Genomic DNA, 25666 nt, shown 5'->3' with positions numbered 1-25666 from the left:
CCCCATTAGCTTGCGGGGGTGTGATAGTAAGACCAATCTACTAACTCAAATTCAAAAGATGGCACGTTGGTTGCTAAGATTCTCCATCCTTAATATTGTTGAGTTTATAATAAGATGTATATCATATCATATCCTTATTGTTAAGGGAACTGTTGTAACTCTCACTATAAATATAGGATACGATCGCCTTGTTAGGTGTGGTCCTGATATTTTGTATTATACTTGTATTATGCACACTGTACCGCATTACATCCTTGTACTATAAATATTCACGAAAATTATTATTATTTAATTTCTTGTCTTTAGAGTTTTTTTATTTGGTAAAGTGTCTTAAATTTAAATTTATGTTCTTGTTTGTTAGTTATTTTTTTCAATAACCCTATGTGATAGTCGTATTGCTTATATTTATCCTCGCTAATTAGTTACCAAAAAAGAGAACAAATTGTATCATCGTCTAATCATTGTGTTACTATATATTTTGATATTTATATATACCACAAAGTGTTAGCAACCGAAAGATTTCATCATCTGTGAGGTTTTTTATGAAAATTCATCATATCGGTGCTAGTTTTCTTCTTTTGGTGATGTGGGACTTTTGACGTTGGTCCAAACGCACCAACACAAAGGATCAAAGACCGTTTTGTACCAAATTTTCATTTTATTTTATTAATAGCTTAATTAATTAGTGCTTTGAAAGTTATGGGCATTCATATTTTTTTCCTTAAATTCTCCAATAAAATGAGCTCTCACTCGATCAATTTGATCTAAATCAATTATAATAACTTCATAATTGGTTTGACTGGTAGGAGACCTTAGAATGATTGGTTTCAAAATTTAAACTATCACATACAGAGAAGAGTTATTAGCACATACAAACATTAATTATATTTCCAATGAAAGTTAAGGTCCCGAATCTTTTCCAAAAAATTTAAAGTCTCAAATAATTGGAAAAGTTTGTCCTCTCGTCATTGAAAACGATATGATATGGACAATGCACTAATGTCCCAAATATCTTGTATATTAATGTAGCGCATACAAGCTTTTAGTGTAGTACGTATGAATGTATGATATGTCAAGCAAGCACCTGCAAAATTCTAGCTAGTGAAAATGGTCCACATGGATGACACGATACTGCTTCACTCAAAAAGTACAAACCAAGCAGTTCGACCATGATAAGTTGATAACGCTACACCAGAAAATAAATACAACTGGAAATCAGGAATTGCAATTTATGTTGCCTCTTTAATTAAAGAATTGAATGGAGAGACGAGAGAGGGACCAGAGTGAAAATGTCATGTAACCTCCAATTTTTATCCAATAATTTCCCATTTTCCCCAATTTCTTATACCATTATCATCTTTGCCTGCAAGTCCCGAAGTAACAAAACACATTCGAGTATAAACTATAGAAGAGCGCAACACCATGAGCCAGCTGACTGTAAAAACGAAAAACAAGCTTTTCTCCATTTTCAAACTGTAGGTATTGGGCCCATAGAATAGGCCCAAGACCCTACTAGGCCCCATGAGGTAAACCTAAAGAGGAGATTTAAAAGTGAGGAGAGGAGGACTGGAGAAAAGGGAAAAAGAAGTGAGGGGAATGAGGAAAGAAGAAATGGAGGAAAGAGGCACCAGAGAGAGAGAAAGAGAAAGGTTGAGGGGAGGAGGAGGGAGGAGACAACCGTGAGTAGGTGGGTGGAGACGACGGCCAAAGGAGACGCGGCCTAGAGAGGGAGGAAGAAGAGGAGGGAAATCTAAAGAAGGGGAGTATGGAGATGTCGGCCCGAGAGAGAGGGAGAAAGAGGAGGGGAAATCTAGAGAAAGGGAGTATGGAGACGCCGGCCGAGAGAGGAGGAAGAAGAGGAGAGGAGATCTAGAGAAGAGGAGAAGAGAGACGCCTACGAGAGGAGGAGAAAGAGGAGGAGATCTAGAGAAGGGGAGAAGAGAGACGCCTCGAGAGAGGGAGGAGGAAGAGGAGGGAGATCTAGAGAAGAGGAGAAGAGAGACGCCTACCGAGAGGAGGAGGAGGAGGGAGGGGAGATCTAGAGAATGGGAGTATGGAGACGCCTCTACCGAGAGGAGGAAGAAGAGGAGAGAAGATCTAGAGAAAGGAACAGGAGAGACGACGGCCGAGAGGAGGAGGAGTAGTGAGATGATGTCCCGAGATGAGGAAGAAGAGAGGAGGAGATATCTATAGTAGAAAGGGAGAAGACGACGGCCGTAAGAGACGACGGCCAAAGGAGACGACGGCCCGAGGATACAACGCCGAGAGGGAGGAGTAGGGAGATGATGTCTCGAGATAAAGAGGAAGAAAGGAGGAGATATCTATAGCAGAGAAGGAGAAGACGACGGCCAAAGGATACGAGGGATAGGATACGAGGGAGGAAGAGTAGGAGATGATGTCTCGAGATAAAGAGGAAGAGAGGAGGAGATATCTATAACAGAGAGAGGGAGAGACGACGGCCGCAGAGGATACCACGCCGAGAGAGAGGAGTAGGGGATGATGTCTCGAGATAAGGAGGGAAGAGAGAGGAGGTATCTAGAGCGAGAAGGGAAGAGACGACGCCATAGAACGGGCGCCAAAAGAGACGACGGTCGAGGAGACGCCCAAAAGGAGACGACAACTAGATAAGACGACAAACCGCAGAGGGATGAGGAATAGGAGGGGAGATCTAGAGATGAGGAGAGGGGAGACGACAAACCGAGAGGGGGAGGAGGAGTAGGGAGATGATGTCCCGATATGAGAAAGAAGAGAGGATGACATATCTATAGCAGAGAAGGAAAAAGACGAAGGTCAGAGGAGACGACGGCTAGAGAGGAGGAGGAGTAGTGAGATGATGTCCCGAGATGAGGAGGAAGAGAGGAGAAGATATCTATAGCAGAGAAGGGAGAAGACGTCGGCCATAGAATAATGACACGGCCAGAGGAGGAGTAGGGAGATGATGTCCCGACGAGGAGGAAGAGAGGGAGATATCTGTGAGCAAAGAATGGAGGAGACGACGGCCATAGGAATGGCGCCAAAGGAGATGACGGCTAGAGGAGACGCCGCCAAAGGAGACGACATGTGAGGAGGAGGAATAGGAGGAGAGATCTCGAGAAGAAGAGTAGGGTGACGACATCCGGGGAGGAGGAGAAAGAGGGAGGAGAAACCTAGATAAGAGGAGCCGAATGAGGAGACAACGGAGGAGAATAGGGAGACAAACGTGAGGAGATGACATCTGTAGAGGAGGAGAATCCAAGAGCGAGATAGAAAAAGAGTGGAGAGGGAGAGAACTACGGTGCAAATTTTGATCCCTCGATAAGGGGGTATGTAGGCAACCCAAATAGGTTCAAATTAGATGAAGCCGATTAGGTGTATTGTTCTCACCTTCAAAGATCTAACCAAGTAGTCGGTGAGTTATAAAAATAAAAAAAAATTGGAAATGGGTTGCAACAAATGGGCCGCCTCAGGGGACAAAACGAGCTATCCCCGATATAGTTCGCGACTACCCGAGCGAGCGCTGGGGATGAGCCTCCGTGGACCCTCGTCCAAACAGCCGCCGGGCGGAAGAGTCGTCCCGACCGGGCGTCCGGCCTCGAAAGCGGATAGATCCGCTGAACCCTCGTGGTCCAAACAAATGCGGGCAAAAAAGAGCTATCCGGACCCTCTTGTATCGAAGCGAAAGATAGATCCGCTGACCTCGTGTCCAAATAGCTGCGGGGCAAAGCCGAAAGTGTCCCGCATCGGGCGGGTCCGGTTATCGCCTCGAGCCGGATAGGATCCGCTGACCCTCGGGTCCAAACAGCCGCTGCATAGGCGGGCAGAAAGATCCCCGACCTCGGTCCGGATCGAATCGAGATAGGATATACGGACATGAGATCCGAAGTCAAGCCCGGGGCAAGCGAGTTGCCCCTCATCGACTCCACCCCGAAAGCGAGAAGAGATGAGATAACATGGGGATGAGCTCAATCGACTCCGAGATGAGATCCGGACCAAACATGGGGCAAGCCGAAGGTTCTCATCGATCCACCCCAGAGCGTAGAGGGGATGAGCCCTCCGCAGATGAGATCCGACCAAACATGGGGCAAGCCGAAGGTTCCTCATCATACTCCATTCTGAGAGCGTAGATAGTTTGGGATAAGCCCTCCGCGAACAGGAGTTCCAAATTGCAAATCGGGAGCAAGCAACATATCTAGAAGGAATAATACTATCAAGTTCGACAAAAGAGAAATATAGGGACGAGGCCCTTTGGGAAGAGATATCGCGGCTCCATGAGTAAGTGCAAAGGGGAAGAGACCCTCGCGCGATACAATGTCGAGTTCCTATGAAAGGGAAATGAAAGCGGGTGACACTACCACGGACATAGTGGCGAAGCTTTCGGAGGAGAGATGCATGGTGGCCGAGGGCGAGACACCGCCGACATAGTAGTGAAGTTATGTGAAGGAAAGCTTATGGTCAAAAACACTCACGACATAGTGGCGAAGTTTTATAAAGGAGAGATGGTGGTCGAGGCGAGCCAATCCGGCGGATATAGGAGAAGAAGCAATCGCGGAATGAGAGCTTGTCACCGGGTCGGAGACACTCACTGGACATAGGGGCGAAGTTATCTAAAGGAGAGATGGTGGCTGATGTGTGACAATCAAGAGACATGGTAGCGAAGTTCCGGGGCGAGAGCCGGTGGTCAGCGAGGCGCTCCAATCGATTACGGTGGAGTTCTATGTGAAAGGTGCTTGGCCGGGTTAAGCCGGAGACACATCATGGGCATCAGATTGAGTTAAGAGAGTGAGAGCGGGGGATGAGACCCTTCGTGGATACGCTAATGAGGTATATGAACGAGAACCGATGGATCGAGACACCCCACCGACATGATAATCGATGGTGAAGAGAGTGCCACGAAAGAGAGACACTTCGAGGAGTGGTAGTGAATTCTATAAGAAGATATAATAGCATAAAGAGGGACTAAGTACCTTACGATGATAATGATCCAAGAGCGAGTACATGGATATGAACGCCCCGAGGAGAAGAAGATCGGCAGACAGCCTCAAGATAATCGCTGGATATCTAGAGTTCAGAGGAGATAATGAAGTTCAGACTTCTGTCCGCCGTCATCACCGCCAAAACCCGGTAGGGGCAAATGTAATAGCCATTTTCATAAGATGGGCCCTTTGTAGGGGATTGGGCCAGAGAATAGGCCCAAGATCCTACTAGGCCCCATGAGGTAAACCCTAAAGAGGAGATATAAAAGGAGGAGAGGAGGACCGAGAAAAGGGAAAAAGAAGCTGAGGGAAGGAGGAAAGAAGAAATGGAGGAGGAAAGAGGCAAAAAGACGAGAGAGAAAAAGAGAAAGGGACAAGGGAGGAGGAGGAGGGGAGGAGGACAACCAGAATAGGGAGAAGACGGAAATCTAATGTAGAGGAGAGTACTCCAGACATGAGAATATTTTTGAGGAGGAAGAAGAGGAGGGAAATCTAAAGAAGCGGGGGAGTAGGAAGAGACGCCGAGAGAGATTTCACCCCGGGTCAGGAGGAGGAGGAAGAGGAGGGAAATCTAGAGAAGAGGGGAGTATGGAGACGCCGCCGAGAGGAGGAGGAAGAGGAGGGGAGATCTAGACAAAGGGAGAAGAGAGACGCCGGAATCGGGCCAGAGAGAGGAGGAAGAGATTAACTCAAGGGATCCCCAGATCTAGAAGGGAGTAAACCGGGATATCCCCAACAAAAAGATGACCAAATTTAGGGAAGGGGAGATCTCAAGAAGAAGAGAGAGAGACCCCGGGGGAGTAGAGGAGGAGAGACACCGGAAGAAAAATAGGAGGGGAGATCTCTGAGATGGGAGTATCTCCAAAGAAACATAGATCGGCGGCCAAAGAGGAGGAGGAAGAGGAGGGAAGATCTGAAGAATTTACGAGAAGAAGGTGGTTAAATGACGAAGCAGGAGACAACGGTGGGTGCCCATAATCAGGAGGAGAACTTGTCGTAGATCCAACTTGACATTATGAAAACATGACATTACGATTGAAGAGATTGGGTGAGACGATGAGGAAGAAGAGAGGAGAGATATCTAATAGTAAATCGAGAGAAGACGGGAGGATCACCTTGAGAGATTTACCAAGAGGAGATAACGATGAGAGACATGTTTACCCAATGGTCAAATTTAGTCATGATGCCATTAGCAACTTGATGAACCAGATCAGTACTTGATGAAGTTTCTTGAACTTCGTTGAAAATCGATCACTTTCTAAGACAAAATTGATGAAAGCTTTGTTATTTCCAGATATCTATGCTTCGAGAAAGACGAGGGGACATCCATCCGCATACCCGCAGGGATTCCCGACCCCCTGCTCCTCTCTTGCCGTTACGCCCCGAAGAGGGTTTTTAACCAAGCCGACCGATTGTGAGGAGGTGCGACAAACGAGAGTAAAGCCTCGCATAGGAGCTTAGATTCAAATTGATTTTTTCCGATCCAGCAAACTTCGGGACGTAGCGAGATAGGAATTTGAACTCGAAATTCCTCCCCTTTGTTCTTCAACATATTTTATGTCTCACGGGTGATATATATTCAGTTCTTCCCACTTGCCACTTCAAGAGAATTGTAATATTCGTGAGATAGACATATCTCGCTAAAGAGATCAAAGATGTTCTCATGGTCGAAGATCGAAGTCCCCGAGAACAATTCATTGTAAATACTCCCCAAAATCTCCATGGTTTTAAAAACACGGATATTACAAACATCTTTCTCCATAGTATTCCATGAGTGGAATTTTTAACCAAGAGATCTTTTGTCGACGTCTTTCCTTTATCATCACGGGGGATCTGTCAAATGATTTTCCTTACCTTTTCCGGAAGATAAACAATACTAAGACAGGTAATTGGCAACACCCTCAATTTGACAGAGATACAACGGAGAAAGCAGGGATGATGGAACAACATCAGGAAAGATAATGAAAACGAATCTGAAGAGAAAGCTGAGGAGGTATCTAAGACACCAATACTAAGACACCAAAATACTAAACCTTGAACCTTGAACGGGATCTCTCTCCCAAGCATTCTCTAAACAGAATTTCAGATACCATATTATTTATGCTAGGAGATACATATGGTGGTTAGCTTGTTAGGTTAAAGGGATTGAGTGTGTAGAAGAAGAAGAAGAAGAAGAAAGGATGGAGCCTGAAAGAAGGGTAGGGTTTAGAGTATATTTACCCTAACCTTCAATGCATATATTTATACTAGAGATGGAATAACCTAAATAGCAACAAGCTAAAATAAGATGCGGTCTCACACTTATAGAATGTGTGGGGGCCAGGCCTCTATCTACTTCAACAGGAGGAGAAAGGAGAACCCGGAGGGAGGAGGAGTAGGGAGATGATGTCTCGAGATAAGAAAGAAGAGAGGAGGAGATATCTATAAAAGAAGGAAAAAGGCGAAGGTCGAGGAGGAGATGACGGCGAGGAGGAGGAGGAGTAGTGAGATGATGTCCCGGAGATGAGGAGGAAGAGAGGGAAGAGATATCTATAGCAGAGAAGGGGAGAAGACGACGGCCATAGAATCACGACTTGAGGAGGAGAGGAGGAGATGATGTCCCGAGATGAGGAAAAAGAGAGGAGGAAATATCTAGAGCGAGAGAAAGGAAGAGACGACGGCCATAGGAACAGGCCACCAAAGGAGACGAAGGTTAGAGGAGGCCGCCCAAAGGAGGCACGCACCCGAGAGGAGGAGGAATAGGAGGAGAGATCTTGAGAAGAAGAGTAGGGTGACGACATCCAGGGAGGAAGAGAAAGAAGATGAGAAACCTAGATAAGAGGAGCCAGAATGAGGAGACAACGAGAGGAGAATAGGGAGACAACCATAGGAGAGGAAATCTAGAGAGGAGGAGAATCCAAGAGTGAGATAGAAAATAGTGGAGAGAGGAGAGAACTACGGTGCAGCTTGATCCCTCGGTAAGGGGGTATGTAGGCAACCCAAATGGGTTCAGCTGATGAAGTCAGATTAGGTGTATTGTTCGCCTTCAGCATCTAACCAAATAGTCGAGAGTTACAAAAATAAAAAAAATTGTGAAATGGGTTGCAACACAAACATTCAAACATTAGTTACCAAAAAAAAAACGTTCAAACATTCCAATGAGGTAAAGCCGCTTGTCTTTCTTGCGCGCGGACAAGATCTAGTCTCTATAAGACGCAAACTTTAGTGAGTAGAATTCAAGCGACTGATCAACTGTTCAACTGTTAATTAGTACTTAGTTTGTGGTTTTTGTTTGCAAGCTAGGGTCCCCTTATTGTTCACACATAGACGATAGATGAAACTATTTAACGAGCAATAAATATATGAGCTGGATGAAAATTCAATAGATACCAAGGACCATTTTTGCCAACAGTTTAATCTCCAGGCGTAAGTACTTTTAAGCTGTCATATTGATTCTCATGTCGCATTCCCTTTCTGGAATCTCTTTATGGAATCTGGACTATATGCTAACTCAAGTGAAATCATTTAGAATGAACTTCCTCACATGGGATCTTAAATAACAGTGTCCTTCGGCTTTAAGATGATATATAAGGACTAAGGACTGCATTGCTTAAATAACTTCCCATCAAATACTGTGATTCAATTCATGCATATTCTGGTTTAATGACAGACTAAAGTAACGTTTAGACGGTTTAGTACAACGTAATTTACTGTTTTTCACGATTGATACAATGAACTTTTTTGACGACAAGAAGATACAATATAATCTTATCGATTTTGCGTTTGAGTATTTAAGTCTATACTAATTTGGCTGAGCGCCTGAGCTTGTATACAAAATACGAAATACGGATCAATTTGAAGTTGAACTATTACATACGCCCTATATATTGCAACTCTTAATATAGTACCACTGGACATGATAAGTTTCCTTTAATAAAAAAAGCGTCTACAAGAGCAGACGTGATATATAATGGGAAAACTTGACATTATTTACCGAAAAATAATTGTAAGTTTGTAACAAAGTAAAACAAACCTCTTTTTGATGTTATAATTCCATCTTTTATTCTTTTTCACCCAGCCGCCTTCTTTGTTATTTGTAGAGTTTGACAAATCTCTCTATTTAAGTTGTTGCTTCAAAGTTCAAACAAACGTTTTGGAATATCTTGTACTTGTAGAGTCTGTAAACTGCGGTCATTTGGGTCATACAAATGTAATAGCTCACTACCACGTTCTTGAAGTATACATGCACCTTTTTTTGTCAAAGTTTTTGGTTCTTCAATGTTAAACAGCTTAGTCCAGGATCCCCTCAAACCATAAGTGTTCATAACCCAAGCCCACAGTGCGGAAATTATATCTGCAAAATATGCAAAGTAGCTAGTCCATCTAAATTTGAAAGTCGTTTGTCGAAATAGCCAGCTTCATATCAGGGCTCTTGTACTTGTCCAAGATTTTCCTCCCCAATATCATAAGCAATGACAACTTCACTACCTCTATTTTCCCGACGTAACTTTCTTGCTCTCCAATGTAAATTGCCATCAACAAATACACCTGATGATGTCTCGTCCTTCTTAACTTTGTAAGGAATGTCGTTTTCGATTTTTTCCCAAGAATTCTCACGTAATGAGTACGCATTCACTTCTCGAGACACAATTGTTACACATTACAAGTACGTAATCATCTAAAACTATATTATAACCAAAACCACATCCATAAAATAGCAAATTCCGGAATAAAATAGCACATCCTATACTCCGTAGTAGACGGATTCCACAAATATATTAGAGTATTATAGTCCATTACAAGAACCCAAAATCTCAATTAATACGATCATGCACCGAAGTCTCAAACCATAGAAAAACCTCTACACACTTATTCGGCATTTCATAATCCAACGTATACATCTTCTTAGACCCAATCAAAAGTCTAGAATAAATATTAAACTTTCCTACATAATTTATCTAACAAAACAGAACGGTGTGGGGTCCGAAACAATGTCATACAAAAAGCGACTACAAAAAATTATGACATTGCGAATCCAAAGTAATTTAGGGGTTTGTACAATTTTGTTAAACTAAATCAGTATCCATGAGATCTATCCATAAATCACTTAAAAATCAACAATTGTGGCTGAGCTTATAAACACTGGGCAAGCTCATAAACTGTTAGGCCTCTAAATTTGACATGGTGGACTTACGGATAATAGACAATTGGAACAAATTATTTACCGTACGGCACAGGCAAACCCAAATAACTATCAACATTATTTTTGCTAAAGTCATGATGTGACAGCCCGTAGTGTTTCATCTCTACTATTTATAAGAGGCGTGGGTGAATTAGCCGAATAAGCTGTGCCCCGGTTTTTTATTTTTTGATACATCACATATTAAGTCATTTGGGCCACCAAAAATGAATAAAAACAAAATACATTTAATAAAGTTGTCAAAATTTGTATTTCACTTTTTATTTTTTCTTTCTGTTTTGTTTGCTGTTTTCTTATATCAAAAGAGACAGGACCTAAGACCATACCTACGTGGCCTGTAGTGTATCGAAAGAAGGACGCAGTACAAAGTTCAGTTACTTCAGCACATGTATTTGGCTGGTATTTATTAAACTTCCCCACATAGTAACCATCAATATACTTTTTGATAAAGTTAGGATGTAACAGCATAGTGTTCCATATTTTGTCGGTAAAAACATCTTCGTCTTCTGTTATGGCTGCCGGCACGAATGAAAAGAAAGTCAAAATGAATGGGCCGAGCATAAAGTCCGGCCCAATAAATAAAGTCCGGCCCAATTAGTCTATTCCGCACATAATAAAAAAGTATATAAAAACAAAAAGCCTCGCGCCAAAGTAGTGATCTAAAAACATTGGTCGCTCTCTCTCCAAACACTAGAAATTAGGGTTTTGTTTTTTCTTAATGGCGAATTTTTCCTTCATTTCGTTAATAAGAGCTTATTTACTACCTTTGGTGCTAGTTTCATTTGCAATATTCTTTCAGCTTTTTGTTATTCCTTCTTCTTTCCCTCCTTCTCACTATGATGGTAAAGTTTTTTTTTTTTTTTTTTTTTTTTCTATACGAATTTTTTTAGTGATTTTGAGGTAGTGTTAATTGATTGATTTGTTTTGTAGTACTTGGAATTAAGATGGATAGTACTGTTGAAGAAGTTGAAGGAGCTTATGAGAAGCTTTCGGCGAAATGGTAATTTTACATTTGGTTTATTTTGAGATAAGTAAATTAAAACCGAGGTGGTAATATGATATGTTGAATTTTGTAGGAATTTGGGCGTGGAAGGTCCAATTGGAGATGAGTTTGTGAAGGTTGGTTTTATTTTTGTTTAGGTAGTGAGTTTGCAAATTATGGAAATGTAATATGTAACTGATATAGGTCATTTGGGAAAATAAAAGGAGTGAATATGTAGCAATTGTAAGAATGTTCTGTTTGCATAAAATGTTTTGTCAGTGCAAGTCATCCCAGTTTGATGGATCTCTTACATAGTCAGTGGCGGAGCCACGTTGAACTGATCTGGGGCACGTGCCCCAGGTGAAATTTCTCAATGTTAATATATACTTTGTTATTCTACTAAATTTTTTGATCAAACACCAGTACACCACTATACTGTATATTATTCCGACAATCAGTGTTTGAAAGATAAAGGTCCAAGACTCCTAATGTTATATGATGCTTTTGTAAGTACCATGTTACTAACTAGGTCCACTGGTGTTTACATTTCATTGAGTTACTAAGTTACTAAGTAGGCCTGTTTTTTGACAGCATATATCCCAAGCAAGAGAAAAACAAAAGAACAAATAATTAGAAAATTCTTATATTATTTTCAATTTAAACAAGACAAAAAGACTTCATAATTGAACATTTTTTCACTGGATTGCGAGCTTTGTGTTTATTGTTTTTGTATACAAAATTAGGTGTTTACCAAAAAAAAAAAGGATGTAATTGTAATTAATAACTAACTATTTTTTTGCATGCGTAAATTAAGTAAATTATATCCGATAGAGTAGTTAGTCAATCGTGGTTGTTTGAAAAAAAAAATAGTGGTGGATGGTTCTTCGAAATTCCCCACGTAGAATGAAAACCTGACTCCGCCACTGTACATAGTTATAAAAGATGTTGACACTTTTTCCTTCAGTTTTAATCTAAACTACAGTGACACAGATACTCCGACACAGATACCAAGTGTCTGACACGGCAATACTAGAAGTTGAGGTTTATCACATACACTACTTGTTTGTGTTGTGTCCGACACGGATTATGTTTAGAATATGATGTGTCCATGTAACTAAGGTTTTAAAGTAAGGCTGGGGCAAGTAAAATTTTACCATTTTATTGAATGAAGTAAATACGATACAGAAGTTGCCTAAGGATTAGACATTCAGTCGAATCAGAGCACAACTAATCCCTTTCGAGCTAATGTTTCATTAGAGTAGACCTGATGTTAAGGGGAAGGAAGAGGTCCCATCATAATAAGAAGCTGTAGTGGGAAGTAGAGATGCCCACTTCCTGGCTTGTGCAACTCATGATTAGGCCTCAAAATAGGCGTTGACGGTGATGTGAATAGGAGATGCCATGTGTTTAAACAATTACTGGCAAGTAAATCCTAGGACATTTTATTTGTTCCGTGGTGACTATTGAAGATTGATGTATGCAATGCTTACTTAAGTTATATTTATGAAAAACAAATGACACAATTGTACAAGATAGGTTTTTTGCGTAAATGATAGAATTCTGTGGTCATCCTCGATAAAACAAGCATTGTGTAGTTAAATTGGACATAATCTACTGACTGAGAGTTCTGCAATTATAACAAATTCTGAAGGTGCAACAGTACACTGAAAGCCATTCGTAATTCAATAGAAACCAATCTTGTTGTAAATTGGAATCCAGTTATGGCCTATAGACGAGGCATAGTGGGAGGCTATAAACTGGTTTACCTTTTCACAATGGTAGTTTTGGTCTTTGTGGAATTAGAGTAAACTCTGTTAGTTTATTTGTTTATTTCCTTGACTAAAGGTGATTTTATTGCTTGGTAAGATTTCATCATAACAGAATTATTGTACATATTGGGTTTAATGGTCACTCAAATCAATTGCAGGTTCGATATGCCTTCGAGCTGCTTACAAATCCTTCATGGAAGAGAGACTATGATATGTTCGGCATTGATGAACAATCGGTAAGTAACCCCACCCCCCCCAGTGCTATTTACCTATTTTTCGCATTATAAGTTTCTTTTTCAATATACTTACCATAATATGTGAAATCTTGACTGTAGAATGTATTGGAAAGGGTCAAAGAACAACATGCAGAAAGTTCAAAAGTCAGCCTTCCATTGCTTGAAGCTTCATCGTCTGGTTGGTTAAGATATTCCTTATTGTAGTGTTTGCGCTATTGCTAGAAACGGATTTTTTGCTAAATTTTCTGACTATGGTTGATGGTGAGTTGTGTGTCATTAATTTATGCATGTTTGGTAGATCTTGCAGACCATGTATTTAATGAACTGACTACTAAAGAGTTTCAATCTACTATTGGACGCTCTGGGGCATGGCTAATTCAGGTATGAATAGAGTGTAGTGCCTATCTACCTGTTAGTCATGGTATTCGAAATGGAGGAGCAATGAAAATATTTAAAGAGTATACCTTATTAAAGAGAAGAGGGTAAGAAGGATAAGATGAAGAAGCAAATTGAAAGGGAGCATTTATTCTGTAATATAGACAGTTGATTTTATTTTGGTTAATTTGTGATTGCTGATTTGGAAAAACATTTTGAATTTAGCAAAACTTCTGAGCATCCCTTGAACTGTTGGACAGACATTGGTGAACTAACGGTTGGCTAGGGTATCGCTTAAAAAACAACTAAATACCCTCTACTTGTGTTTAGACTTTAGAGTAAACTGATGTGTAATTACTAATTAGAGTCCAATTAGCCTCTGATGTGGACTAATTATCTAAACCCAACTGATTCTAACCTGGACTTCCTTCCTCAGCTAGTCCAATTTGGTGTACAGTCCCGATTAAACTGAGTTGGGTTGAGTGTCGTGGATTAGTGTTCCACGTTAGCGTCATAGACTCGTGTTAGATGTCAGTTTCCCCTCAACTTTAGTAGAGGGCATTTAGGTATTTCCTTAGCTGTTCGTAGTCATCCGTTGGTTGACCAACAGCCATCCAACATTTTGTGGGGAAGTTCACAAAAAATTCAAATTTAGGGGTAAATTCAAAATGAATTTCCAAAACAAACTTAATAATGTATTTTTTAGGTTAGCCTATTTTGAGAAATTGAATGTGGTTGGCCAAGCGTACCAGCCGGTGATAATTGGAAATTGGCTGTTGAATAGAATTGAGTTTTTTTTTTAAAAAATTGTGAATAAATGTGTTACATCATGATTGTAGTAAACACCATAAAGCATTTGAACGGTGTTTTGAAAAACACATCAAAGGCTTGAGGCTCACTGCCTTTGTTTGAGGCTTAAGCTCAAATAAAAAAAATCTAAAAAGGAGAATAAGGGGAAAATGGGGTTTGGTGATGAAAGTTTGTGATTTCTAATAGAATGAAGTGTTTTAATGCTCAAAACATAACCTAATAGTTTTTTTTTATCTTTGAAGGAGTTATGAGAGCCTTAGAACTCAACACGTCTGAAAAAAATGAAAAAAAATAAGTATTAAAGTATAAAAACATGTGAAGCTTAAGCCTGAAGGTGCTAAATCCCTGAAAGGCCTAAGGCACGCCTTGATGCCTTGCCTTTGAATATCTTCTGCTCGTGTAGAGGTAGTGTCCTTTTTTTTTCATTCATCAAGCGTATTGGTATCTGCAGTAAATTATTAAGAAGGTGTTAGTCAAGCCATATTTTTCTGATGCTGTACCTACTTTTATTGCAATTTTCTTATCCATCTTTAAAGACTACATTTATATTTTCTAATATCCTTCTTTAAAGACTACCACTTATCATCTTTATATACATTATTTGACTGATTGCAATCATTTGGTAGCTTTATTCATCTGGAAGCAAGCGCTGTGCACAATTTGTTAATAACTGGAAAAGAATTGGTATGTTTTCCATGTTTTTTGAGCTCATAATTTCTTTACCGTTTATTTGCTTTCTAATCTTATCAAAATTTTACGTTATATTTGATGTTCCTTTATTTGTCTGCCTACTTTACCAAGTAGTATTGGCACTACGAAGCCTCTAGATTATGTATAATGACAGACTACAAGATTGCTTTAAGCTTTGATTTTATATGTCAGGAAATACACTTTGCATAGTTGGCTTCCTGAGATTCAGTTTGCTTTTTTCTTTTAATTCGTTTCCTAATTAAGTCTCTTTTTTGTATTACTTGAGTATCGAGTCTAAGTGGTTTTTTACCACCATCTACATTCTATATTAAACAATTGCGCTGAATGAGATTCGTTCTAATTATGAGTTCTGTTATATTTCTGGTTGCTCCATAAAATGTATGAGTTTAGTAAATTAGAACTTCTCCATGGATTATGTGTACAGATATCGAGGTACACTAGGCTTTACTACCTCAATTTTATGCATCTGCTTTTCCTTTTATACTGCTTTCCTTTTGCTTACCACTTTCTTCCCCGTTTGCAGCAAGCTTGTTGGATGGAGTTGGTAGCACTGGTATGGTGGAACTTGGTGAAGTTCAGCTTGCTACATACCTTGCCGAGAGGAAGCCCTCTGGGCAACCCTTTTTCCATCAAGGTAGTTGTTCATATATTGTGCCTTGTGAGTTGATTCTACTATCTTAGGTAGGTCTTTTGGCCAATGTAAGTGACGGTGACACAAGTATGTGTATCAGACTATCAGTATCCGATACCATGAAATACCAAAAGTTGGGGTGTGACCATGCATCCGTTCCAACATTATATAGGTTCGTATAGGTATATATAAGTACAAATAGAAACCTCAGGCAATGCAGAGTTTAGGCCTTGTAAGTAGATGTTATGTGTTTAATATTGATATATTGAAGGTTTCATTGCATAGATAAAATATTAATGAATTTATAGAGGTATAAAATTATTCTAGTTCAATGAACAATGAGGAAAGTTGGCAACTAACAAGAATTAAAACCAAAGATTTATTCTTAATCTGATTGGAATATTTCTTAGTCTTTTAGAGCTAGTCCAAAACAAACTGTTGTCATACTATGTATTACCCGTTGTTTACCTTTCATCGTTTTCTTCTTTCGAAGCTTTTTATCTATGTTACATGGACATACCATATTTTGAAAAAAATCAGTGTCGGACACATATTGTATGTGATATACCTCAATATTTGATATTTTGCCGTGTCAAACACTTCGTAACCGTGTCAGATTTGGCCACACCTATCTGTGCCAAAGTAACTTAGCTTTTTATTGTTCTCAAGTATACTAATGTCCATTTTTATCTCTTGAATAAATTCTTATATCTGATTATGCGTGCAGGTGTTCCTTCCCTTGTTTCCTTTCCCCCAGGTTGTAGAAGTTCAGATTGTCTTGTAAGGTGAGTTTCAGACAATTGACCCTGAAGAGAATTGACTTACCAAAAATAAATAGGGGAAAAATTGATGTTTGTAGAAATTTGATGTTGTCAAAGGCAGTGCCAAGGCTGTAAAAATGGCAATGTTTAGTTTAAATAGTTGCAGGTTGTTGTCAAAGGTGTTCCTAAGACAGCTCCAAGGCATCAGTTGGGGAACCTAACCCCTGGTGACTCTCCCCAGACAACATGACAAACAGTTGACTTAAAAGGGGATAAGTCGATGATTTGCCCCATGAATGCAATTAGAGATCCTTTTTATAGATATCTAATTACTTCATGATTACTGAGTTCATTTTGCATGTACACTGCATAATGGAAGCAGCATAATGCCTACTTTAAATTCTTCGTATTAGGTACTATGGAGATCTATCGGTTGATGCAGTTACCGATTGGTTTGCGACTGGCATACTTGGTTTGCCTCGGATTCTTTACTACTCCAAAGAAATATTGGTAACTAGTTTTGTCTTTCTGAAGTTCATATACTTTATTTTTTAACTTTAAAAGTTGGGTTAACGAGTATTACCCCCCCACTAGATGAGCCAATTAGGCTTTCCCCCCCACTAGATGGGAAATTAAGGTCTCCCCCCCAAATACACAAAAAAAAAGTCAAATTGGGTTTACCGTGTTTTTTTTTTTGTGTATTTTGGGGGGGGGACCTAATTTCCCATCTGGGGGTTTAAAACTCGTTTACCCTTAAAAGTTTTATTTGAAGCATCAAAGGAAGCTTTAATATAAAAAATCATAGATGTTAGAATTTGTTAATTTGTAGTATGCTCCTCTTTTTCCTCTAGCTGTTTGGAAAAAAAAATGAGGGTCATTATCCTAGATTTTCTCTTTTATCTATTACATTTCATCTATGTGTATAGCCATGTTTTAGTATATGTTTCCATTTTGATCCTCTTTATTGAAGTGTAATTTGGTTTGTCCTAACAAAAGTACAAGCATAATGGTATTTTTTGGAATACAATGAGAGCCGAGTAAGTGGTTAGTTGAAGGGAACCCCCCTTTATGTAATGGTAGCTATAAGCAGACTACCAAAGAAATTAGTGTGTTCATACTTGTCTAATCCTAAATTATAAGCCCATTCGTTGCTGAAGTCGTCCTGTTTAATATATTTTCATGAGTCACAACACACAAATGATTGCTACCACATATTGTTTGGATTTGTTTTTTACTTATTTATGCACTGATAATAATTCTAGATTACAATTTAATTACAGGGTCAACAATTCATTGCAAAGAGTGGTCATCATAAGGTACTCATGGATCCAAATTTTGATTGAAGAATGTTATTGGCCTGTTTGACCAATCTCTCTCTCTCTCTCTCTCTCTCTCTCTCTCTCTCACACACACACACACACATGCATTTGGTTTTGTACTTTATGTCTCTTTTCTGTTTGTCTGTGCTAGACTGCTAGTTGATAGTGTTTAAAGAGCATTAAATAATCTCTTCCTGCAGTGGCTTTCTTGTACTCGCTATGTAGCCACTAATGCACATGTGCTAGTTCTCAAACAAATTATGAACTTACTCAGGGTGCATTGCTTAATGCTCTATATGCATCATTGTATCCTCTATATGTTGATAGTGTTAGCTGTGAGCAACGGTATGAAATTAACAAGGAAGTCTAAGGAAAAAAAACCTTTAATCATAAAGATATTGCCTCTGTGGCATCTGTGAGAATAGGTAAGTGATAATCCTGAATAAGAGCAAATATGTAAGATGCCTTTCACATATACTATTTGGATAGGAAAAGGCGAATATAAGTGGATAATATGGTGCGTGTAACAAATCCTTGAAAGCTGAGAAAATGAAGCCTGTAAAATTTCAGCTGAGCTAGAAATTTGGAGATGGGTTATTGACACTGTCATTAAAATTTCAGCTTTCTTGACAACTAAACGGCGATTTTGCAACAAAAGTTACATTACATGTTTTGGTGTCTGACATGCGGAAATTTGTAAACTCAGGAGGTAACCTCCCTTGAAGTATTTTGTTGTCTGAATAACAAATTCAGAGAAAGTAAAGTGCCCTCGAACATGAGCTCCTAACTCCTAATGAGTAATGTCCACTGTCTCCATATCATTAAGCTGTTATCCTTGATATTCAAATTGAGCAACCATCTTGACAATGGTACCTTGAATTTTATTTAGACATCACTTCAGATGGGTTTACAATGATTTAAGAGGACCTTTTTGTGTATGTCAAACCATCTGACAGGAGTTTTCTAATATTGAATGTTAACACTTATCATTGGTTGAGAATGATAAGGTGTTGCACTTCTAAGAAAGATTCCTGAAATTTAACTTCAGAAACACATGTTCATCACATAGAAGAACTTTGAGAACCAAACTGGATACACAATCATCAGCAATGTAAAAAAATTTGTGATAATGCTCTCATATTCATGTTCTTTTTTTGATATTTTTTCCATTGGATTATTAATTTATTATATAATGTAAAATAGTAGTAGCAGTGGTTTGGTAAATTGATTGAATTAGTTAATATTCACTTTTGTTTGTGACCTGTCACATTATGATTATTGTTTTATAATTCTGGCCTATAGGTGAAAGTTATTTGCTTCTCAAGAACAGGGGAGCGTGCTCCTCCATTTTTGCGTCAAGCTGCCAAAGACTATTGGGCTTATGCTTCTTTCGCATTTGTACTATGGAAAGAGGAGGATTCGTCGTTTTGGTGGAACACGTATGTGCATCTAATTGCTTTGGTTGTGCTTTTGGTGTTTCAAATTGCAATGCTGTTTAAAAGAATGACCAACATAGTGTTAAACTGATTGTACTTGTAATTAATTAAAGGACTTGATACATCCATTTGCTTACCTTGTTATACAATCTACTCTGATTTGTTTTTGAAGAAGTCACCAATAATCCTTGTCACTTGTGTCTACGTTTGCTAGATTTCACGAGTTAATGCTGGTATTTTCTATTACAGATTAAGCATCGCCAAAATAGTTTGATGTAAAATCTATTGTGGTTAGAAGTTCGTAAGGTTCAGATGTTTACTATGAAAAAGCTAAAGTAGTTACTTGCTGCTAGATTTTCCTTTTAACATATAGGAATTTAGAGTTGTCTGTGTATCTAGAACATATCAGTTTTCTTGTTCCAGAGGTTGGCCAACACTATGATATGCCTCTCGACCAAAACAGGCATGTCTAGGTTGGGGTTTATGTATATATTTTCTTGAGCATGCGACTTAATCAAGTATCTTGTCATGTAAAAGGCTACTTTCCCTAGATGCCTGGCCATGGTTAAGGACAACAACAAACTGTTACTTGGAACACTAAAGTAGGATGTCCCTGACATAATAATCAATGATTATATTTGAATTCTGTCCAAACTGAAACGTTAAGTCCGTCAGTAAAGATCTTATCTTGTAGACATCTGGAGGCATCTATAGTTAATACGAACTTTCTCAGTGGCTTTTAGATTGGACTAGCCAAAGGGAGCAATATTAGTTGTATTAAATCCTTCTTATTTCGAAGGACGAAGGTCCCTTTTCTGAGAGTTGGCCTACCTTAACCTTTGGGAGTAGTTTATTTAACATCTATTTACTTATCGACTATATAATTAAAAAGAGACTTTAAATCACATCTTCTTAAACTCTTCAACACAATGATAATTTGGTACACAATCACAAGAGGAATGAGCTTTTTAGAGAATATATTCTGCAAATAGTGTCGTACCTTGAAAAGTGTTGTCTTGGGGATCTTTTTCATGGAATCGTGGTTGATAAAGAGAAGGAAAGATAGGGATGTAAGATTCATTTTTAATGTTTGTAATTAGGTCTTTTTCTTGGTGTTGACGCATAATTCTCATAAAAAAACAATACATTTGTTAAAGAAAGAAAGATGTTGTTTTGTATAATATTTACTTTCTTATTGCTGGTTAATTGCTTGTTTATGTTTGTACTCTTATTAAGTTGTTGTTCTGTAAAACCTAAAATAGACTGATTACAACACTGAGCCCCCTATTCACAAAAACAGATTTGAGGTGGAATCTGCCCCTGCGATTGTTTTTATGAAAGATCCTGGTGTGAAGCCTGTTGTGCTCCATGGTATGATACTCTCTGTTGGTTACTTTCTCTTCTTTCATTTTCTTTATAATGGACTTACATGGTAGTAAGCTAATCTTATCTTGCATTGCAGGAACATTCAACGGTTCCTCTTTTTCAGATGTCATGGAACGTAATAAACAGCAAGGTAGGAATTTAATTTCTGAATTCATATTGGTCGCTTCTTGTATACATATTAATGTATGGAGCACTGAAATTTACCGTGCTTTAAATGTAGGGACTAAAGCTTGATATAAGTTTCATTATCCTGGAGGAAAGTACCTTATATAATCAGATTTTTATTGTTTGCAGATCTACCACAACTAAGGAGTTTAACATCCCTCGAGTTGGGTTGTGATTCACAAGGTTATTCTCGAGCTGGAAATGAGACAACGACCTGGTACTGTGTGATTCTTGCTGGCAGACCAAGCCCAGAACTCAACAAAATGCGTGAAGTAAGTTAAAACATTTACTTGATAATTTAATAACAAAGTCCTGTTAATTTTAATCATGTTCTTAGCATATTAAGTGATTTTATGACATAGCTGGTGGTTTCATTCGAATCATTTTTATTATAGTTTGTGTTGTGTCAACTTACTTTGGATTCTCATTTCACATCTCATAGACCATGCGCAGGGTTCAGAATATCCTCAATGAGGGAGAGTTAACTGCTAATGATATAGATACAACTCTGCTGCCAGCTGCAGTTGCATTAAAAGAGAAACGTTTGACCTTCACATGGCTTGATGGCGAAGCCCAAAAAGTGAGTTGTTTTTTTTTTTTTTTTTTTTTTTGAAGTTTCTGTTAGCTGTGAAGTGACAACCATGGGTCCTCGTTATGTATGATTCCGGGCAATCAATTATGCAATATATTTCTCGCAAAGGGTACTCTTTGCATATTTCCAGAACTTGCTCTTGGCACTCAGTTTCATTAAGGCCAAGAGCAGAGTGATGGTTTAGAAGCATGGAAGTTTACCTATTTATGGAATAGGGCTATGTGGTTTCTGCACTAACGTTCCTATTTTGTGTAGAAACTCTGTTTTTTCTACATCAATTCAGAAACGAGCTATGAAACATGTGGACCACGGAGGGATATTAGTGATTTGCCGCAATTAATTATTGTGCGCTACAACAGGAATACTACTCAGGAAGGAAGTAAGGTTGAGAAAAAGCGTACAACTATATGGGATACCTTTCAAGAGGACAATGAAAATCTTGCATCACAGCTTGTGGCAAGATATAATGGTTCTGTAGATAACTTGGAGGTATGTACATTGCCCCTTCTAATTGGCACGGTCTTATCGTATATATTTGTATTTATGTCGCAGACTGCTAATAGTTACTCGCATTAGTTAGTATGAACAGATTTCAAAGCTATCTGGATTTTGGTTGAACTTTATGTGCTCTACACATCTCTACACTTTGTTTTTGTATATTTATAGTATTGTATACAGTTTGAATGAACTTCATATCAGGGTGGAACTTCCGCATCCAACATTCAAACTACAACACAATCAACACTCTTGCATGCTTCTGAATTTTGGGTTTTGTGATTGCAGGATGATTTTACTTCATGCAGATTATGCTTTTTTGTCTTTTCAATTGAAATTTTCTTTGTACTACTGATTATAGTGTAATTCTATGCATCATATTCAAGATTGTCTAATCTGTATCATTATGTCCTTTTTAACATAATTGAAGGCATCGGATTTTTTGATGAGCTAGATTTTTATGGGTTTTTTTTTTAATAATCCTGGCCTTCGGTAACAACTCCCACAAACTTTGCCACTAAGCTAGCTGGACGTACCAAGTTCACAACTCCTAATGTTGCCATTTTGGCACTTCAGATACTTCATATGTTATACAGAAGTCTGACTTTGACAGATGTACCAATGCCCCGGCAACATAGGTCTTTTTTGGCATAGGAAATTTAAAACCACCCTTTGATATGTGAAGGGAGAAAACCTAATTAAGGAAAAGATTAAATATCAATTTAAAGAGACAATAAATAAATAATCCCGCCTCTGGCTATGTCAATCGTACACCTGACGATCAATAGAGAAACTACATCAATAACCCGATAAGGAATCGGTTACGTTTGATATGTATCGTTCGCTCTATGTCATGTCGGTATGATTCTAGCAACTTTCTCTTGAATTCATCCCAGGTGTATTAGTGATTTAGTGTGTTTGCATGATAGTAACATGAAGGGGCTACAGTTGCTCGTATTACCTTAGAAATACATTATAGAGTGGCTGTAGAGGCCTAACTGACGTAATTGGAGGAGCCACCGATTTCATAATTTTTTTGACTGGCACAGTCTCATAATGTTTTGTACCCGTACCCATGGCTTATCCGTGATCTAGAACAATCGTTTATCTCTAGGGAAATCACTAGTCAGATGCATCGTTATGATATTGTGGTTCTGTACCATGATAAATCTCTATTTAGTCCAACACAAGCTGTTAGAAAAGGCTTTGTTTATGAATATCAAGACGTGGCACTGGGGTTTATTATAAGTAGGCATACCATGTGCAGCTACACTCTTTGGGGGAGGCCATAACAATTCTCATATACTTGGTGTGGGTGAGAAATAGTCATTTAACATGGTATCAAAGAGGTAGATTTGAAAGTTAGCATGGGAAGGTGTGCATGCGTTGACGTTGTGCCACTTCGAGAGTATTATCAAGCTTGTCACTGTTATGTTGCTCTGTAACAGCTAATGCTTTTGGAGTAAAAGGGTTATTAGTTTTACAGGCCCATCAATCTCAACTAGTAGGGTGTAAGTCCTGACTGTGTTATATCTATCCTATATATATTTTTCTCGAGGCCTATTTGATACCTCATTTTACAAACGTTTCAGCCCCGGTTTTGTATTTACCCCATTTACCACAAAGGCTTTTGGTGGTCCTATTGGCGCATACCACAGTGGGGTCTTCGACTGTGGTGAAGTCGTGCTGGATTAAGTTCTTCGCGACTGAAATTCCCTTCTTATAGGAAAAGAATTGGTTTGCTTCCACATAGAGAGATTTAATAATAATCGAGGCCTCTATGACACTTAATTGTGTCTAATGCATTTGATCCTTTTCAAAGTAGCTTTTTAAAACATTCTAGTCTATTTCTTCTCATGATATCTATATATGTACTGTCAAGAACCTTACAATTTGTACATGTTTGCAGATTATTAAGTGGGTTTCACAAATTGTTGAGGATGGTGATTCGAGGGATCTCCCTTTCTTTGTAAGTTACATAATAGTCACAGTATCATTCTTCTGAGAACATATAAGAAATGATGGATAGTGTGTAATGTAGAACATATATATATATAGTTCATAAGATTGGCTGCAATGGAGAATTTGTTCTTGGTGAGACTTATTCTGTTACGGGTCCTGATTCCCTGCATAGCCAACTGGATTCAATGATTAGGGATGTGAATAAAATGTTATATGTTGAATATTAAGTATTATTTTCTACTCTTGTTGTCGTCCCTGCTTCTCTCATCAGTTGTTTCTTATCTTTTATCATTCAGATTACAAAGACACCCGAGCTTATTCCTGAGGACACAGACCCCATCTGGTCAAGAGGTGCTCAAAGTGTTCTTTCCACAACCAAGGGAATAAAACAAAGGATTCAAAGCCGTATGACCAATATGTATGACTGGATGGGAGATCCAAGAATCGGTCCAATCTTGCTTTTAGGAGCTTGCTTATCCTTTGGTAGCATCTGGCTCAATAGAAATCAGTCAAGTGGGAGCGCTCAGTCACGTGAACCAAGCACAGAGGTGAGTTATGGTTTGGAATATTTTAACTTGTTGTTTATTGATAATCTTGGAAACTCGAGGAAAATGTGACTTATCAAACTAAGTGTGTGGTTGTGCATGTGTTTCTCACAATGTTATCCTAAAAAAATGATATTAGAAGTTTGTAAAATCTGGGATTCAATCAAGAAATGAATAATTAGGAAATGTTCCTCTTGTCAATACTCTAATGGAAATCATCAAGATTTTATATCTGCGGACTTTTTTAGTTAAATGTGATAGTATGTCAACTTTAATGGATATTTTTCTCTTTGATTTGTCTGTCGAATGTACAAATCTTTCTCTTTTTTCTATCGATTTATAAATCTTTAAACTATAAGAAATGAAATGGTTGAACAAATGTTATGTTGAGAAATATCGAACGTTGTTGACTACTTGACTGAAGGAAGTGCATATTCAGATATATGTGGTCATTGGCGGACCCGTGGACTAAATGTGGTTAACTCAATCTATTTTAAGGTTCCAAAAAGTGCACGATGTTGTTTTTTCACATGGTATATTCATTTTGTATTTGTCTTATCTTTACAAAGTTACACGGTAAATTTTATCGTTTCTTTCCAGGAAAAGTCCAGACTGAACAGGAGAACTCGCAGAAAAACAGCATCCACCAGTGATCGACCTTCTTCCATTACTGATGTTGAACCTAAAGATGCGTCCCAAGTGCCATCTTCAGACTCAGAGTAGTTTTCTATGAAGTTTGAAGTTCCAACCTCAGGGAAAGGGTGCAGTGAAAATCAGAATTTTGCTAAGCTTTAAGGTTTTGTTTCTGGAAACGGTCATCAAGACCATATTTACTTGCAGCCGAGCACTCTGTAAACACTGGATGCTTATGTTTTATCTTCATGCAACATTGCGAAGAAGAGTTTTCAGTTCCGTTTATTCTTGAGTTTGTAATCTGTACATAGGCACGGAATAGGTGACACGTCTTTATCCAACTGTCTGTTAAATTATTACACGAGTTCTAATGAAATTTTCGCTTCATAGTTCCAATGCAACCGTTACCTGGTCTTTAAATACCGTTGTCACTATGTATAAGTCGTTGTGTCTGGTGTGATTTGGTGGGTGGCATAGGAACGAAGAAAGATGCATCAGAGAACTTCTATACAGCCCCACCATGAGGGTTGGTCGGCACTCTCACCAGTGGATGTTTTGATTTTATAACAAGTCGTTTGACTTTGAAGTCAAACATGGGAGTGTCTATGTTACAGTCTTACAGGGGAATTCACAATGGTAGGACTTGACAGTGGCGTCTGACGGTCAAGCATTCAATAACGGGAACAAAAGCAATGTTGGAGAAACAAGAGGTGGCATTGCACAACAA

General features: G+C 38.7%; 1 protein-coding gene across 4 annotated transcripts; it reads left to right on the top strand.

Annotated features, from left to right (window-relative positions):
* Positions 1-10774: 10774 nt before the first annotated feature.
* On the top strand, positions 10775-25335 carry LOC147522409 (DNAJ heat shock N-terminal domain-containing protein). 4 transcript variants are annotated; one of them, XM_086593250.1, is made up of 20 exons: positions 10775-10973; positions 11062-11131; positions 11208-11250; positions 13041-13118; positions 13218-13296; positions 13417-13499; positions 14930-14987; positions 15538-15648; positions 16373-16430; positions 16820-16916; positions 17687-17722; positions 19028-19164; positions 20462-20532; positions 20624-20677; positions 20842-20984; positions 21155-21292; positions 21560-21793; positions 23709-23768; positions 24058-24309; positions 24907-25335. In XM_086593250.1, the coding sequence occupies exons 1-20, from the start codon at positions 10850-10852 to the stop codon at positions 25027-25029; spliced, it is 2049 nt and encodes a 682-aa protein (XP_086449376.1). In that variant the 5' UTR covers positions 10775-10849; the 3' UTR covers positions 25030-25335. The 4 variants fall into 4 exon arrangements, with proteins under 4 accessions (XP_086449376.1, XP_086449386.1, XP_086449379.1 ...); XM_086593253.1 differs by having other exon boundaries at positions 10790-10973; positions 13426-13499; XM_086593260.1 differs by lacking the exon at positions 13417-13499 and having other exon boundaries at positions 10788-10973.
* Positions 25336-25666: the final 331 nt, after the last annotated feature.

Source organism: Coptis chinensis, chromosome 1 (assembly GCF_015680905.1).
Source record: "Coptis chinensis isolate HL-2020 chromosome 1, ASM1568090v1, whole genome shotgun sequence".
Lineage (NCBI taxonomy): Eukaryota > Viridiplantae > Streptophyta > Magnoliopsida > Ranunculales > Ranunculaceae > Coptis > Coptis chinensis.
The sequence above is the reverse complement of the archived record's forward strand: the minus strand, read 5'-3'. Positions and strand labels throughout refer to the sequence as shown.